Source organism: Oryctolagus cuniculus, chromosome 1 (genome assembly GCF_964237555.1).
Source record: "Oryctolagus cuniculus chromosome 1, mOryCun1.1, whole genome shotgun sequence".
NCBI classification, from domain to species: domain Eukaryota; kingdom Metazoa; phylum Chordata; class Mammalia; order Lagomorpha; family Leporidae; genus Oryctolagus; species Oryctolagus cuniculus.
This window is the reverse complement of record NC_091432.1, coordinates 52849771-52867557: the sequence shown is the minus strand read 5'-3', so window position 1 is coordinate 52867557 and position 17787 is coordinate 52849771. Positions and strand designations below refer to the sequence as shown.

General features: G+C 53.6%; 1 protein-coding gene across 6 annotated transcripts in view; it reads left to right on the top strand.

Moving 5' to 3' along the window:
• BMAL1 (basic helix-loop-helix ARNT like 1) overlaps window positions 1-17787 on the top strand; it is a 73159-nt gene that overhangs the window by 27507 nt on the left and 27865 nt on the right. For 3 of the 6 annotated variants that reach the window (XM_051851678.2, XM_051851675.2, XM_051851669.2), the window contains exons 2-7: window positions 9480-9606; window positions 11921-12045; window positions 12597-12744; window positions 14855-14893; window positions 15194-15235; window positions 16252-16409. Coding sequence is in view for 5 of the 6 variants with exons in the window: in XM_051851675.2 (XP_051707635.1) it covers window positions 12605-12744; window positions 14855-14893; window positions 15194-15235; window positions 16252-16409 (379 nt within the window). In the remaining variant the exon portion in view is untranslated. Of the gene's footprint in view, window positions 1-9479; window positions 9607-11920; window positions 12046-12596; window positions 12745-13217; window positions 13239-13493; window positions 13539-14854; window positions 14894-15193; window positions 15236-16251; window positions 16410-17787 lie in introns of those variants that run through there. The other 3 variants (XM_051851660.2, XM_051851658.2, XM_051851676.2) reach the window with 2 other exon arrangements.

Sequence of the window (17787 nt, the reverse complement as noted above, 5' to 3'; positions counted from 1 at the left end):
CTGAGGTATTTGCCTTGTTTTTTTTAAATTGATTTCCAGGAGGTTTTGTTTGGTTTTAATTCAGAAAGGATCGAGCCCCTTCCCTGACAAAGCATTTTGGGGTTAGAATGCTGCCTCTCCCACGTGTGAGCCGAGGGGTGTCAGACAGTGCACCTGACCTCTCTGAGAAGTAGTTAGTTCTTCACTGAGAGTGAAATGAAACAACCCCGACTGGCCCAGGGTGGCTTCTGCCACCACCGGTTTGGGTTGTTGTTGTTGCAATTCCTGCTGTGAATATTTTCTCCGAGATTGAGCCAGGGCTTCTTAGAGGCGTCCAGTTTGCCTGCTGTAACCAAAGCTTAGAAGAAGTGAAACTAACATCCTGAGGTGGCATTATTGTTGTCAACATCATCATCATCCTTCATGTAGGAGAGAGGCAAATGGAAGAGAACGAGCTGATTGTATTTGAGTTAAGAAGAGCTTGTACTTTGTAGGGGTGTCCTCAGGGTCAGGAGCCATGGAGAGCAACCTGATAGGTCTAGGGCACAGCAAGACCCTGAGACACATTGCAGGATTAAATCACCTTCCTCCAACTGTGCTCGCCGAGGCAGGCAGGTCATCAAACAATTCTAGAGAAGTTGCCAGTCTCTCTGAGTTCAGCAGAAAGGATCATCTGGTCAACCTTTCTTTGACCCATTTACCAGACTGTCCATCGCCCCAGTCCTGTGGTTACTTGGCATCCTTGTTACAGGTTTGCACCCTTGCACCGTAGGTGGAGGCAGGTGGGTGGGAAGCTGCCCTGCCCTCTCTCCCCTATGTGAGGGAGAGCTTTTGCTGAGTCACTGATTCAACAGAGCCCATGCAGAGTCCCCGTTCTTGAACTGGGCATGTTGGATCGGAGTCCCTGTGTTGCCCCTTCCTGGCCCCGGGACCTTGGGTGAGTTGCCTCACTTCGCCGAATCTTGGTGTTATCTTCTCCGCAATGTTGATAACAATGCGTTCCATGGAAGGTCTTCACGAGGACAGGACAAGATGTGTCAGGGCCGGCGCTGTCCTGGGCATGTGTTTGCTGCCCTGGACAGGCAGGTAGTTGTTCTGGAAGGGTGGGGAGGCAGGTGTCCAATAGCACTCTGGGGGCTCCTGCTGCCCCCTGCCTAGACCCCCTCCGGGCCTCACACCTGCCCTGCCCCCCTCCCCAGGGGCCTTCCTGACTGCCCACCTCCTCCTCTACCCTGACTTCCCTCCCAGGCGCCTCCCACCACCCAGCACCCCACGGGATTCGTGGCCTTGCTTCCTGTGCCTGCCTTCCTCACCAGCACGTAGCCCAGATGAGGACAAGGACTTTTGTCTCCCTGCACCGTGCTGGCACTGCCAGGGAGGACGCTGCCTGGCACTTGGATGTCCTCAGTCAATATTTGTGGAGGGATTAATGTGTGATCGTGGGCCAGCACGCGAACAGAGTCTTCATTATTACAAAATTGCCCCGAATTGAAGTTTGGCTGCCATGCGCAGTTTGTGGTGGAAATTTACTCAAATCGCCGATTCTCTCAGTGCAGGAAGTACCTGGCAAGCGAGGTGCTCAGGCTGTTGTGCTGGGTGATCCCTTTAAGGCCAATGCCTGTGCCAGGCAGCATGAAAGCAGTGCCCCTGGCAACCCCTAGCCAGGTGCTGCTGTGTCCCGGGGCCGCCCACCCAGATGCAGTGCCTCAGTGGGCGGAGCTGCCAGCCTGCTGGGCTCAGCCTGCTAAACTTGCTCTCTCCCCGCTGCGGGCTCTGGGTCCCTCGCTTTCTCCATCTCATCTGAGCAGCTCCAAGATCCCCTTCTTCTCTCTCTGGCTTCCCTTTGGTTGAGCTTTCCATCGGAGGAGCTATTGTACTTTAACAAGACAGAGGGATTTGGGACTCTTAACATCCCTTTGCCTTTGCAACCCCTCCCATGTGCCCCGTGTGGCCAGCAGCAAAAGGCTGACTGGGTTGGGGGAGGGCAGGTGCCCTCCAGTCTGTCCTGCTCCCCACAGGTCACTGTCTGGGGTCTGTCCTCTGCGCCTCTCTTCCTCCTCCCCACTGTGAGCAGCTCTCTCCCTAAGGCCTTCGGTCAGAGTTGGCTTCTTCGCCACAGCCTTTGGCCCTCTTGTGTCCCGCGTGAGGGCGTTGGCACCAGTGACCACGGTTAACCCACGCTCAGTGCTTCTCTTCACGGAGGACAGCTGAGCAGCCCAGCAAGAGGGGTCTCTGCCCCTTCTATAGAGGCGGGGCCTTCAGCTCTGAGAGGCGGCCTGCCTCGCCCGGACACACAGCCACACAGTGCGAAGTGAATTGGCAGAGCTGGGACTCCACTCCAAGGGGCCTTGCACTGCCTGCCACACCCCACAACTCTCAGTCTTTGTGTGTGCTACTCCCCCGCCCCCCCATGCCAGGCCCTGAGGATAATCCGCACCTCAGCTCTGCCTCCGCTCGCTGAGGGGCTGGGAAGTCCACATGCTTGCTCGGCAGACCCCTGCCCAAGCAGCCCATCCCGGCAGCTGGTCCCTGCTCCCCTTCTCCAGGGAGGCGCGTGCTTTCCTGGCTGAGTCTCAGCTGTACCGAGCCCACCCCGCTGCCAGGCCCAGCCCCTGACTGCAAGCGAAGCACCTTTCTGACCTGCTCTCCTTCATGCCAGCATCTCACCTGTGGCCACCAAACAGCAGCAGCGTGTCCTTTTGTTTCCTTTAGAACAAAGTGCAGATGTTTTCCAGAATTTTCTTCAACTTCGGGCAGTAAGCTTTCTAGCTAAAGAGTGTCCTTCCCCTGAGAACCAGGCTATCTTTGCGGTATTTCAGAACAAAAAGTCACAGGGAAGCGGAAGTCAGGCCGAGGTCTCTGTGAGCTGGCTCCTGAGCGTGACCCACTGATCCTTCGCGGTGTCACCAGGACGGATCCCTGTGCCCTCTCTGAAGGCAGGGGCACAGCAAGGCTAGGGGTCAGCAAAGACAGCTTTGCCCTGGCGAGGAGGCTTTCAGGACCGAGGGCAGCAGACAGCGCACCTGCCCCTCCCCTGGATGCTGGGCCACAAAGGAGAGCAAGGCGCAGGCCCCTGCTCAGGGACAGATGGCCCTGTGAGCCCTCCGTGTGGCTCCAAGTCCCGTGTTTGTCACCCAGGTGATGCACACAAGGCCCGGGGCCATAATCATGGAGAGAGTGTGGTGTGCGTTTAACCCTTCCTTCCTGTACAGTCACCGCTGGGCAAGTTTACTCACCCTCTCCCACTTGGCTGCCTCACCTGTCAGGTGGGGGGCAGCACGAGCTGTCCTCACAGCTGCTGTGAGAGTTAATGAGAGAGCACCTGTGCCAGCACTTGCCGTGTGCCGGGCGCCATTCTCAGCACTTCGCAAGGCTTGTCATCTCCACTCCAAGGCAGGCAGTATTCTCCTCATCCTCGTGTCAGGAGGCTGTGACACAGGCTGGGTGTCGTGCCCAGTGGCCCACAGCTGGCAATGCCGGACCTACGGTCTGAACCCAGGCACTAGTGCCAGGCAGAGTCAGGCTTAGAAACCTGACACTTCCCACTGGACAGCGTGCTCTTCACTGCTGTATTAGCATGGTCTGGGCATTAGAAATGCTAAGTAATATCGGTTCACTTCTCAGACATTTTGTGGATGCTGCCAGGGGGATTGGAGGTTCCCGAGACTCCGAGTCGCTCTGCAGTCTTTTTAATCTAGCCTCTTAGGAGCTGACTCCGTCACCTGCTTACCTGTGCCCGATGGCCTCAGCGTGATTGTTCTGGCGCCTCCACGCCCTGGTCCACCTTAATTTTTGCAGTTGCTCAGCTATCAGCTGGAGCTGGGCCCCTCCCCACAGCCGTCCCATCCATAGCCTGTGCATCCACTCCCAGGACCAAGAGTCCTGCCCGAACGCCCAGTGGGTGGCAGCCGGTTCTCACTGCCGTGCCTCGGGTAGAATGCACAGTTTCAGAAGGTATCCTCTTGTCCTGCCTGTGCTGGGCAGGGTGCACAGCCTTGGGGCATTTAGGGGAGCTCTAAGTGAGGATGCTGAATCCCTGTAGCCACCCTTGGGAGCTGTTCAGGACTGGAATTCTGTAGACTCATCCCCATCAACAGTATTGGGGGTCACTGCCACACAAACTTTGCAGGGTGCCCCAGATTCACACATCTTGCTACTGGTGAAACTCAGCTGACTATGCAAGCCCTGTAGCTCCAAATGTGATCTCTGTTTGATTTCAGGGTCCCCAAGCATCTGCAGCTACCAGTGGGATTGGACACACAGGGCCACACAGATGGGGCTGTCCCCCGGTCCCCAGGGCTAGCACCTTTCCAGCTGAGGTCCCACTGCAGATACTGCTCTGCTTGCTACAGAACCTTCGCCCAGCCACCAGGCTACCAGGCGAACACTTGCAGCACCTCCCTTGGGCCCCACCTCCTCCCTGATCTCTCCTTTCACCGCCGCCGTCCCCTCCTTCCTACTGGCCAATAAGCTTGCACCTCATCCGTGCCCCACAGCTGGAGAAAAATAGCAGTCTATCCTCAAGATGCTTGACTGCCATCTGCTGGAAGCTTATCATCACGGCGTAACACATCTCTCGCCAGGACATACAGGTACCTCCTGGAGCCGGGCAGTGCGCTACTGCTCGCACCATGACAAGCCTGGTCCAGCCTGTTGCCTTGGCCGTGCTGCCATGTGTTTATGTCAATGCTTATGTCTCCAACTGCGCTGAGGGCATCTTGAATGTAAGGACTGCTGAAGTCTCCCTTTATCCACGTTGGCCGGGCTTCGGCTAGGAGCTGGAAGTGCTGTTTGAGTGACCCCGGTGCAAACACCTGCCACTTAGGTTCAGGGTCTGTGGTCTCACTCAGTGAAGGGTTCTCTACATCCATGTGTTCCAAAGCAAGGCAGCCCGACTCCCCCCAGGATGTCAGAGGAACCAGAGAGGGGCTAGCCTCCGGCCTCTGAACAAACCAGGGAAACTGGGCTATCTTTCCCTCGGCAAGCTTTTAGGCAGGCCCTGTGTCATGGAGAACGGGCCCAGGGGTCGTCTGCAGTGTCTCTTTGGGCAGGGGAAGGGAAGCAGGACTTCCAGACCATGTGCTGTGCTTGGGGCCTGCTCCTCATAGGTTGTGGGGTTGCAGAGGTGGCGACACAGGTGCCCCTCCTGGGGAGGTGGAGGTTTCGTGGAGAACGTAGGTCACTGAGCAAACAGCTATGGGGGGGTGGAAGGGGTCAAGGGCATTGATTCACTATTGTATGTATTTTCCTAGGCCATACCCCATTATTAGGTAGCATCGTTGAAAGCTGGTGTCTGAGTGACATCCTGAGCTTCACGTGTGTCGTAACTCCACCTAGCTGTCCCACTGGGGATGGTGGAGGACAGGAGGAGAGCCAGGCTTTCACTGGGCCTCTGTGGATTTTATTATTTTTATTTATTTGAAAATCAGAATTATGGGGAAGGGTGGGGAAAGATATCGTCCAACCACTGGATAGCCAGGGCTGAGCCAGGTAAAAGCCAGGAGCTTCTTCCAGGTCTCTCACGTGGGTGGCAGAGGCCCAAGTGCTTGGGCCATCTTCTACTGCCTTTCCCAGGTCATTAGCCTGGAGCTGGATTGGAAGTGGAACAGATTGGAACATGAGCCAGCACCCATGTGGGATGCTGGCATTTCAGGTGGCTGCTTTACCCACTGTGCCACAATGCCAGCCCCTGGGCCTCCATTTTGAAAAGGGAAGCCCTCTGTTCTTTCACAAAGCTTGTTCTCCCTGAGCCATTCAGCACATTGCTACTCAGGCCCCATAGAGAGACTCTCCCCATAGCTACTTCTTGCTCACATCTGTCCTGAGGGACTGACCAATGTACTTCCTGGTCTTACAGTGAGGGCTGCATGTGTCCATCTTTGCCGTGGCTGCCAGGAGGCTCAGAACTTGTTTGCTCAGTTTCCGTAGCTTTCCTGACCCAGGATTTCTTCTTATAATTTCCTGTCATTCCTTCCTCAGGAATGCTTGCTTGTGTTTTGTTTTGCTTTGCTTGTGTCTTTGTGCTTTACTTTTGGATATGGTATTTGGAGACAGGATTGTAGCAGTGTGGTAATTAGAAGCACCAGCAGTGAAGTCACACTTGGGTTTCAGTCCCCACTTGCTAACTGTGCTGTCCATAGCAACATGTACCATTGCACTTTTTTTTTTTAATAAATGTTTGTTTATTTGAAAGACAGCATTACAGAGAGAGGTCTTCCGCTGGTTCACTCCCAGATGGCTGCAACGGCCAGAGCTGTGCCAATCTGAAGCCAGGAACCAGGAGCTTCTCCCAGGTCTCCCACATGGGTGCAGAGGCCCAAGCACTTGGGCCATCTTCCACTGCTTTCCCAGGCCATAGCAGAGAGCTGGATGGGAAGAAGAGCAGCAGAGACTAGAACCGGCGCCCATATGGGATGCTGGCACTTCAGGCCAGGGTGTTAACCCACTGCGCCACAGCGCCGGCCCCACCACTGCCTTTTCAACCCTCAGTTCCTCACCTGGAGACCTGGGGTAATGATGGTCATGCACAGATTTCTGTGGAGTTCAGCTCGTCTAGCATAACGTCATTGTCCCCTTTCCCTCCTCCTCACCTGGCTCTAGGGTCCTCGTCTTTATTTCCTCCTTCCCACCTGTGTCAGCAGCTTCTGATGGGTCCCACAGCCCTGGTCGCTAGCCTGACCCACTGTCCCAGTTTTTTGGGGCCAGGAGATTCCTAGGGCATAGGGCTTGTGAGCTCTAAAACGGGAAAGTCCTGGGCAAGCAGATGATTGGGTCGCAGCTCCGCGCGGCAGTGCCTTACAGTGGGAAGGATTTAAGTCTTCCTATCGCTGCATCCCTCTGGGGCCCCGGTATCCTGGACGCCTCTGGCCCTGGGCACAGACCGAGGGCTGGGGGTTACAGGTCCTGTTGGAGAGTTCATCCGTTCATCCTTTCATCTGTCAGGACGGGTCACAACACTGGGGTGGGCCGCAGGGTGCGTGCTTCGCACAGGGAGGGCTGTGTAGCTTTGACCGTGAGTCCCATCTTCCGGGTTCCCCTCTCTCGTCTGGTAGCCTGTGGGTGCTAGTGCAGGGAGGAGGGGAAGGAGAGAGATTGTGGTCTGCAGTGGGATGGGGCGGCTTTGGGGCCTGGCAGCTTCCTGTAGGTGGTCTGCTTCCCCTGGCTGGCCGGCAAGTCTCCCCTCCCCGCTTTGGGAGTCGCTATCTCGGAAATGGACACACACATGACCCCCCACCTCCAGGACCACAGGCCAGGTGATGCTGAGATCATCCTCAGCACGCACCACTTGGATGGGTATACTGGGGCCGGCACCCGAGGCCAGCCCCAGCCGGGGGCCCTCTCACCGGTTCCTAAGGTTTCTTGGGTCCCCACCGCCTCACCTCGGCTCAGCTGCCTTTTGGCAGTGGTTAGCATGGAAAAGAATGGGTTTTTGTTTTATTTACTGTTCTTGTTTCTAAGTGCACCTTCTTGGAGTGAAAAGTATTCCAAAAATAACGTTAAGTGTCCCAGCTGCCTTACCTTGTCTAAGACTCTGAGTTTTGTTTCACAAAAGTTATGTCCACACCTGTGTTAGCAGTTATTACTTCTGGAGGCATGGTCGCTGGGAAAAGGGATGCAGGTAAGAATCTTCATATGGACTCTGGCACGTGGAACTTAGAGCCAACATTCAAGCCCCAGGGAAGTGAGGGACAGAGAAATGACATGAACTTGAACTTGTTTGTTCACTTTGCATTTGCTAAGTACTACCTGGAGTGAGGTGTGGGGTGGGGCCGGGGAGGCACCCACAAGCCAGAGCCTGGATGTGCCAGCTAAAGCATGAAGGCAAGGAGTGACCACTGGGTGTGGAGGAGCTGGCACCAGGGAGGGCAGGTGCATCTCACCTGGCTGCTCCAGGAGGCCATGCCAGAGGGACTTCACTATGGCTGGGTGGCTAAGGAGGGCTGCACCTGCCCAAACTGTGGGCCCAGCACAGGCAGGGTGCTGCTGCGAGCTTCGCTGTTGTGGTCTGGCTAGAGCTTTGGACAGCTGATGGGCAGCTTGGGCTGGAGACTGAGCGAGGTCTGATGTTTCCTGCCAGGCAATTTGGGATTCTGTCTGGAAGGCTCAGGATGGACCAGCGATGCCACGGGGTGTGTGTGTGTGTGTGTCTGTGTCCTATCTCTGCCTCAGGGTGGAGGGCTGGGACTGGAGGGCACATGGGCCGGACTGAGGCAGGGGCAGGAGACTGAGGGTGGCAGAGAGAGTCCAGGGTGGATGGCAGGTTGCTGATTTGGGACTGGGAGGATAGCATGTAGCCCACATAAGGAGTCAAATGTGGACAGAATTATGTACATTCGCCTGGGGATTTTGCATCTTTTTGCTGCTATTGTGAGCATTAAGGCTTGGGAACTAGCAGGTGCCTAGTCTGGGGTGAGTGCCCCAGGGAAGCTTTCTCAGTCTCACTGTCCGGCCCCTGAGGGACCTTTAGGGTGCACTACAAAGCTGCGTGAGCCACAGAGGGTGGGCATTAGCCAGCGTGGTAGGAAATGCTGCTCACCTCACTGCCGAACGCCAGGGAAGCCCCGCGGGAGAGGTGAACTTGCCGTCAGAGCAGGCCTGCATGAGGAGGCCCAGGAGACGCTTCTCTTCCCGGGAGCAGGGGGCAGCGAGGGGGCCCGTGCTATCAGTGACGCTGGGGGCAGTGTGTGCCCGTTCGCCGTAGGTTTCCCTGACAGCTTCCTGTGTGCCGGGGGTGGTTGAGGTTCACAGAGGTTTTCTTTTTTTTTTTTTTTTTTTTTTTTTTTTTTTTTTTTTTTTTTTGACAGGCAGAGTGGACAGTGAGAGAGAGAGACAGAGAGAAAGGTCTTCCTTTGCCGTTGGTTCACCCTCCAATGGCCGCCGCGGCCGGCGCGCTGCGGCCGGCGCACCGCGCTGATCCGATGGCAGGAGCCAGGAGCAACACAGAGGTTTTCTTTAAGCGGCCCAGCTCCCTGCCAGCAGCTGGTGTTTGGTTCTGGCCTGCTGCTTTCTAGAGCCAAGTTCGCCACTGTCGCTGGGTGACCACCCTCACTGGAGAGAGTTGTGGGGTGCGTTTGGCAGCCAGGGCAGCTTCGGGAGGCTGTGCCCCTTGAGCTGTGTGACTGTGCCAGGCTCATCCCTGTCTCTGTAGAATGTAGGGAGTGACAACATGGAGTGACTGCACGATTTGAATGAGTTCATCTGCAGGAAACAAGGAGAGCATCTGCCCCAAACAGCGACTGCAGGAGAAATGAACACAGTTACCTTCCTTCCCTTAGGGCCATGTCCAAGAGTCCACTTTTGGTGGCTTGGAGGGCATTGTCGGTCACAGTGTCTCCCGCATCTGCAGTGTGGCTCTCACAGGGAGCCCGGCGAGGGGCAGTGGACAGGGCGGAGCCCAGCCGGTGCCCTCGCCCATGCCTGCCCTGCTCTACAAGGTTTGGGACTTCACCTGCCCCGAGGTGACCTGTCTGGGTTTTCTTCTCCCCCGGTTCCCGCTGTAGGCTTTCGGAAGAACTTGACGGGCTGACGGGAATACAAAACATGAGAATTGCTTCGAGGTGACCAACCAATCCAGCGGTCCCTCGGTCCTCGCACGCTGGCTCTGAGGTTTACCAACCGTGACTTCAGGTAATGAATAACCACACCCCCTCCCAACTGCAGCTCGCAGGGCGTGGCTGTTCTTCCTTCCTCTCGGATTCTCCCCGAACCTGAAACTTACAATACTCTGCCACATGCGGTCATTTGGCTGCTCCAAAAGACGGGGTGAGGACACTAGGGACACCCCATGTCTGGCACGCAGCCCGAGGGGGTCAGGGCTGTGTTGGTCTCCAAGACCTAGGGGGTGGGCTCTGCACGTGTTCCGGGTCCCGCCGCTCTGCACGTGAGTGAGCGCGGTAAGGACAGCCGTAGGAGCCCTCAGAAAACTCTGAAGTTTGAAGTTGTTACGGACGCTTCTGTGAAGGATGAATTAGAGTAGCCAGGACATTCCTGAAGACGACAGAGTAGTAAGAGTGAGACAGTTTGTTCCCTCAGATGCTGAAGGGTGTTCTAGAGCTGCATAAGAGCAGCATGGTAGAACTGCAAGAATTAGATCAGAAGAACGCAAAGAAGTCCAGAAACGATCGATAACTCAATGATAGCAAATTTCAAATTATTGGTAACGGACTATATCGCCTAATGAATGGTGTTAGGACAAAAACGTATCCACTGGCAACAAATAAGAAATTCTTTACCTTAGGTAGTATCCTAAAATAAAGTGCTAATAACAAATAAAATCATAAAAATATTAGTAATTATTTTGAGGGTAAAAAGAGGCTTTAAAGCCAAGTAAAAAGGCATAAGACAAAGAATGAATATTCCTAATTCAATGAATTCCTAAAATCATCCGTTCAGTATCTACTTATTGACACTATGTGCTAGAAAGTATTCTAGGCACTAAGGCTGCAAGGAGTCAGTAAAATTCCTGCTCGCCTGATGGTTATAGTCTAACAGAGAGGACAACTAGTAAATAGAGGAGGAAATCACTGTTGATCAAAATTTTTCAGTAAGAGCTGTAGAGAAAGCTAAGCGAGGGGCTGAGTTGAGTTGGCAAGGTTTGTTTCCTACACATAGTCAAGGAAGCACTGCTAATGAAGAGACTGACATTGAGAACAGAGATGCGAAGGAGATGAGGAAGAAGTGGCCGAATGCTGGTTTTGGAATGCTAGCGGATGTGATATACTGATGGGCTGGATGCAGGCTATGAAAGAAGGGAGCCAGCGTGACCCCCGAGTTTGACTCCTGTGTAGCGAGAGGGATTGAAGCCCCAGTATTTGAAGCAATGAATCTATGTGGAGTTCCCACAGGGTGATCCTGGACAGGAGAGGGAGTCCCAGAACACACACAGGGCCCTCATTGAGAGGTGAGGGCAGTGCAGAGCCAGCTGAGAGCCAAAAAAGAGTGGCCATGGGAACAGAAGGAGAACCATGAGAAGGTGGCATCTGCTGACCTGGCTGTCCTCCTGCCTCTGGCCCTTCTTTTTTTTCCCCTTCAGATCAATAAGATTTCTCATTATGGATAGAAATTCTTGGAGCTGGTCTAGAGCACAGTGTTTCAGTATGTTCTGAAACACACAAGTGGGGCCAGCACTGTAGCATAGTAAGCTAAGCCTCTGCCTGCAGCGCCAGCATCCCATTTGGGTGCCGGTTTGAGTCCTGACTGCTCCACTTCCGATCCAGCTCCCTGTTTATGGCCTGGGAAAGCAGTGGAACATGGCCCAAGTGTTTGAGCCCTTGCACCCCTATGGGAGACCTGGAAGAAGCTCTTTGCTTTGGATCTGTCCAGCTCTGGCCGTTGCAGCCATTTGGAGTGAGCCAGCAGATGGAAGACCTTTCTCTCTCTGTCTCTCCTTCTCTACCTGTAACTCTACCTCTCAGGTAAAATGAACCTTAAAAAAAAAATACAACATGTGTTCCCCTTTGACCAATCAGTCTCACTTTTTTATTTTAAGATTTATTTTATTTATTTGAAAGGAAGAGTTACAGAAAAAGAGAAATCTTCCATTTTCTGGTTCACTCTTCAGATGACCACAATGGCTGGGCAGAAGCCAGGAGCCTTGAACTCCATCCAGGTCTCCCATGTGAGTGGAGGGACCCAAGTGTTTGGGCCACCTTCTACTGCTTTCCCAGGCACATTAGCTGGGAGCTGAATCGAAAACGGAGCAGCCAGGACTCAAGAGATGCTGGCATGTCAGGTGGAGGTTTAACCCACTCTGCCACAACGCTGGCCCCTAGTTCCACTGTTGAAAAAAAGTGTGTTCTGAGAGCAAGATAAAATCTCAAGTGCCTGGAAACATATACACAGAGATCCTCACTCAGCAGTGCTTATAAACGTGCAAATCAGTGTGCAGCTACCCTGCAGGGGCCGGTTCCCCAGCGCTCACACTCACCTTCCCATTCTGCAGATGCGGGAACGTGGGCCCAGAGAGAGGGAGTGACCGCTCCAGTCACGTCACCTGGAGCCAGGACCCCTGACTGCGGCCAGGGCCCGCCCTCCTCACCTGACTTTGGCGTTGGAGTCCCTTACGAGGTACGTGGCCTCTTTTTGGAGCCAAGTCACTTTCAAGCTTTTAAACTAGGAATTCTCAGAATGTTTGGCAGATGTGTGGACAGTGACTTCATTGCTTTATGCAAGGCTTTCCTTGGGTATGGAAGACAGGGCAGACCTGGCCCGGGCTCGTGACGGGCACTGGGATCCCCTGCGTCACAGGCAGGCCTTCCACTCTAAGAAAGACGAGAGTGCAAAGACGACGAGTAAATCCCATTGATTGATTTCTTCAATCACAAATGTATTGATGAGAAGAAATAAAATTAGGACTCTAAGAGGGCATTGGGGACTCCGGGCCCCTCATTTGGACCAGTGCAGGGTTGTCACCCCTGGAGCGCGGGTACTCAGCTTCTCGGGGCTTTTGGGTCTTCTCCAGAAAACGAACAGGGGACCCTCCATGGCCCGTGTTCACCCTTTCCTTTCCTCCACATGCCTGCGGGCTGGGGGTTGCGCGGTGCGCTAAGCCAGTTCTGTGTGCCTTGGCACCTCGCAAGAGCACATCGAGTTAAATGCCCTCCTGGTAACGATTGCAGAGCTTCCCATGGCGGACCAGAGGATGGACATCTCTTCCACCATCAGTGACTTCATGTCCCCCGGCCCCCCGGACCTGCTGTCCAGCTCCCTCGGCTCCAGTAGTGTAGACTGCAACCGCAAGCGGAAAGGAAGCTCCACCGACTACCAGTAAGGCCCCCGGGGCTCGTCCACCTCTCTGCAGGGACAATCCAGGGGCAGCTTCTCCCAGACCAAGGCCTGGGATACAAGAGCTGACCCCCAGATGGCTGGGTTTGCCTTTATCTTCACCTGGTTTGTCAATATGGGGCACCTTCGGCACCACGGAGGGGGTCACATCCCCTCTCGTCCCCTGACTGTTCCATGTGTCACCTGGGAGCCAAATTGTGCCTTTTATCCCTTCTTCCTTTGCTCCTTTGAGCAGGAGGATGAGGCTGTGGATGTAATCTCAGGGGTTTCAAGGAGACTTGGCCTGAGGCCTCCTGTGAGAAAGACAGCAAGGAGCAGGTGCTTGGTGCGTGGCTGTGGATTGAGTGCTCGGAGGCCACCTCGGAAAACCATGTAGGGACATTGCGATCGTCCTGAAACATTATGGAAAGTAGTGTGTACCTGTTGTATTAAATAGTATTTTTGTTTCTTTTTAGACTTGATGACTTTTCTTTTGAGTAAGTAAATTTTCACACCTGCAGTCAACTCTCCTGTATCTGTCCAAACGCTTAGGGCATAAGGCAGTGTAGCTTGTTCAAAGGCACGCTTTGTTTTGCTGAGGAAACTGTGTGGATCTTACCCACGTGTCCACTGAAGAGGTTTTCCTTTGTTTACCGAGGGAAAGGCCTCCCAGGCAGCCTCCCCCCTGCACCCCCCGCCCCCCAGCAGATGTCCTTTCTGCTGAAGTTCACAGGTCGGATTTGGGCAGCACAGTGGCTGGAGGTCAGATGCCCACTAGGAGGTGCTCTGATTAATATGTAAGTAATCCCGGAGAATGAAGAGAGCCAACGCCCAGGGGACAGAGAGTGGGTGTGAGGACCGTGAGGGTGTCCTTCCCGGCAGAGAACAGATGGACACACCCTGAGCCGGAGGGCGGCTATCTATGCCATGTTTGTCACCTCCCCAGGCCCTGTGGCTTCCCACGTGGAGCCCATTTGCAGTCTTCTCTAATTTGGGAAGACGCAACCAGTGAAGCAACCAAGATCCATTTCCCTAGAGCTGGAATCTTCCAGGGTCACCTGGAACCGCTCTCCTAAGATGATTGGTGTGTCCTCGAGGACAGCCATCCCGTGGATCCAAAGAGGAGGGGTGGAGCTTGTTTTCCAAGGAATCCTGTCTGATTTCCTGTGGACCTAAGGGCTGGCCAAAGAAACTCTGCCCCGGGGAAACCAAGACACCTGCGTGGGGACGGCTGTCCTAGAATGCGGCCGTGTGAGCCATGCTCTAGGAGCAGTTTGTGCCCATGAGGTTTCGTTGTTTGAAGGGCCCCGATCCCTCCTTGGCTATGGAGAAAGGAGAGAAATCCAGGTGGCAGTCAGTAGCCTCCTCATAACAGGCCAGGAGAAGCGGCAGGGCTGAGCTGGGGGGATTTGGAAGTCCTGCCTCTGGGAATGTTGGTCAGCTTCCTGCTGAGCCACAGGGCGTCAAAAGCTTGTGTTTCTGGGGCCTGTGAAAGGCAGGCAGATCTTGCCGTGACCTCAGGACCCTGTGCAGCCCCCAGCCCCACTCCTCCTCTCCATCCCGATTCCCAAAGCCTAGGATTCCTACCCAGCTGAGAGGCAGACGTTTGGGAGCAGGGCCTTTGAAACACTGCCTGGGGCTCTGTTCAGTCCTTCTCTGTTAGTACTTTCATTCCCCTCCTCACTTCACCCCTCCCCTCCAAGTAGATACCTATGCACATGTGTCTTTGACGCTTGACATGTTTTGCAAATAGAATCAGCTCCATTTATCCAGAATGCTGGAGGAATGAAATGTTGTAGATATTTGAAGAGTTTCTGTAAACACTATATATTCTCAGTTTTCAAACAGGATAAGGTAAAATTTATGTTAACACCCAAACTCTATAGAGACTATATATAATTTTATTTCATAATCTGGAAAACCATTTCAGGTACTACAGTAAGTTCAAGTTCATTGTTCTGTCTGGTTTGCTATTATCCATCATTAATCAATACTTAGGTTACTTGAGCTTTCTGGCATTTGGTTTCTGGATAAATGAGAGCTTTCTGTATGACAGTGAACTATTCTGTATGTGTTCATTGACACACAGTCACGTTCTGTCTTGTTTTTCCAGAGAAAGCATGGACACAGACAAAGATGACCCTCATGGAAGGTACCACAAATTTGGTCATTTGAACTTCTATATCCCTGTAGCTGTTTTCTTGCATGGTTACAAACTATATAACATGGAGCTGGTTCCTCCCATGTCCTTGGTTAGAGAGAGCCTGTAGGTTCAAGGCTGTCTCCCAGCATGCCCCCTCCCCAATGTGAGTAACAAGTGAGAGCCCCCGTGTGCCTGTAGAGAGAGGACAGGGGCCAGGCAGGAGGAAACAGAAGTGCATGGCGGCCATCCCCCGCCCCCTCTTCTCCCGCCAGGGGATTGCATTTTGATCGTTTGCATTCTCCCCTCCAGGTTAGAATACGCTGAGCACCAAGGCAGGATCAAAAACGCGAGGTGAGTTTGGACTGCATTTCTTCTACCATCTGTCCGGGTTCTGGCTGCGGTGCACCGAGTGCTTGGTCCCTGGCATGTCTGTATGTCCTTAGGGAACAGGGGAGTGGGGAGTGGGTCTCCACACGCCATCACCTTCTGCCCTCTGCTTTCTGCCTTTTCTGACTAAGCACATTCAACCTAAAGGGGACTTTGGAGGTGGCAGGAAGTCACTCAAGGCTGAAGTCTCCCTCCAAGTCTTTAGCAGATTGCTCCTCCCTGACTTGAGGGCCCCCGGAGGAGGTACAGGGTGAGGATTCCACTTCTAGGCTGCGCCTTGCCTTCTGCAAGGGCCCTTGCTGCACTTGTGGTCCTCTTCCGGTGGAGTCCCAGTGCCCACCTGAGGCTGTGTCGTGACACACACAGCCAGGGGCTGCACAAGTTGGCTGGCCTAGTATCTCTAGCGGTTGGTTCCGTGGGTGTGTAGCTGCCCCTCAGAACCCCTCAGAGGAAGCCCGGAGACCCAGATGCAGTGTCTGAATGCTGAACCATGAATGGAGGCACTAGTGCCCAGGGACCTGTCCGGCTCTGAAGGAAGTGATGTCACCCACAGGCCACACTGCCCACTCCTCCTGGACCTCAGATACAGCCCACCAGGGACTAGGCCCTTGCTGTGGCTGTTCTGGGAAACCTCCACCTCCCTTCTCTCTCTTTCCATTCCCATCTCCAAATCCTGTTTACAGGGGCTGGGAGGGGAAGCAATGAGGAGAAACTAATTGAGTTTGCTCAAAAGGACAGTTTATGTAATTCTCTTCCGTGATCCTAAGGATGAGCTAAGCACAAGAAAACTGGTACCGACCTGGCAGGGGGACCGTTCTAGGGGCTGACTTGAGTAGAAAAACCTGATTGGAAACATTGTGCAAAGTCTGAATTGGCCTTATCAAATGAATATTGAAAAGTTACAGTTCATTTATTTTTGTCTTCTTGTTGCCGCTGGGTTCTGTTTCCTGAAAAATCGCTGTCCGCATTGGTGTGTTCAGAGAGGCTCACAGTCAGATTGAAAAGCGGCGCCGGGATAAGATGAACAGTTTCATTGACGAGCTGGCTTCTCTGGTTCCCACGTGCAACGCCATGTCTAGGAAGCTGGATAAACTGACTGTGCTGAGGATGGCCGTTCAGCACATGAAGACGCTACGAGGTGAGACCCTGGGCTTGCTTCACTGTCCTTCTGTCCTTGTTCACAGATGTTACCCACCTCGTCTAGAATGTTCCTCAGTGCCTAGGTGCATATTGATTACATCAAAATCTGTAGCCATGAGGTAGTTACTGAGCCCGCGTGGGTCTCGAGATGCAGTTTTGCAGGTCGTGAATCTCTGGAGTGTCTAAGGCATGTGTCGTGCGTGTCTCCAGGTGTGCCTGCCACTGGGCCACGTGCCTATCGGGACCCTGCGGAGGTCCCATCTTGTGTAGATGTGAGTGCCCCTGGATTCCACCTCAGCGGTGGTATAAATCAGAAACGTAGGTGCACACAGTGACACACAAGAGGCGCTTTCCGTTTTTCAGAGAATAATTTGTTCCGGTTCCTTTGTGGAGTGAGCCACTGATGGCGCCTGCTGCGTTTGGTTGTCAGGGCGGAGCACTGCTGGTGTTCTCATCTTCCTGGAATTTTCCCCGACCAGGCTCACTCTGTGAGGGAGGCAGTAGCTTCCTTCTTTGCTGAGTGTGGGGAGGGTGAGAAAACAGAGGCAGGAAAGTGGAAGTGACTTTTCCAGATCGCAAGAGAAATCTGAAATGTATCGGGCATTTCAGTGACTGCTGTTCTGGAATTTTCCATAGCTAGTCTTGGACGATTGGAGGAAACTGGGAAGTGGACGCTCATTCTGACCTCTGACCTGTGTCATAAAAGAATTTGTCTTTAAACTTGCACAAGGCCAGTGGAAATAAAAAGCTGATTTTGTCTGACTTCTGATCATTATTCAAAACTGTAAATGCTGTATCCTGTGCTCAGAGAATGGCATTTAAAAGTTTATGTCAGCAAAGGCAATGAGTTAAATTATTTATTAGAAACTAATTTCTATTAAAATGAAAGAGGAAAGTGGCAAATCTCAAGCTATACTCAGAAGCAGAGCTATGGATCAGGAGTAGAGGCCCTGAGTTAGTCTGTATGAAAGTCACAAACACATGGAGTTGATCACCTTCCCACCTACTCTGAATTGTTATGCGTCCATTTCATCCTAGTCCTTCTCTATTCCACCCGCTCTCTGCAAGGCCAGGTCTTTGGCTGCTGGCATTTTGCCAGGTATCGCTCTCCAGATGGACAGCCCAATTTAAAACCCAAGGCTCGCCCTCTCTCAGCCCAGGGAGGCTGCGTTGAAGGGAGCTACGCATTTCTGTGCGTTGCCAGGCACCTTTAACTCGCCCCGAAGAAGAGAAACGCGCAGTAAATAGCTTCTGCAGCGCATTTCCCCAGGGCCTGGCCAGCAGACTGGATGATTGCCAAGGACGCTGCCAGTGGTGGCGTGGGGGACTGCCGGACAGCCCGAAGGGGCAGGGTGGGCCTCCAGGGGCCACTGCCA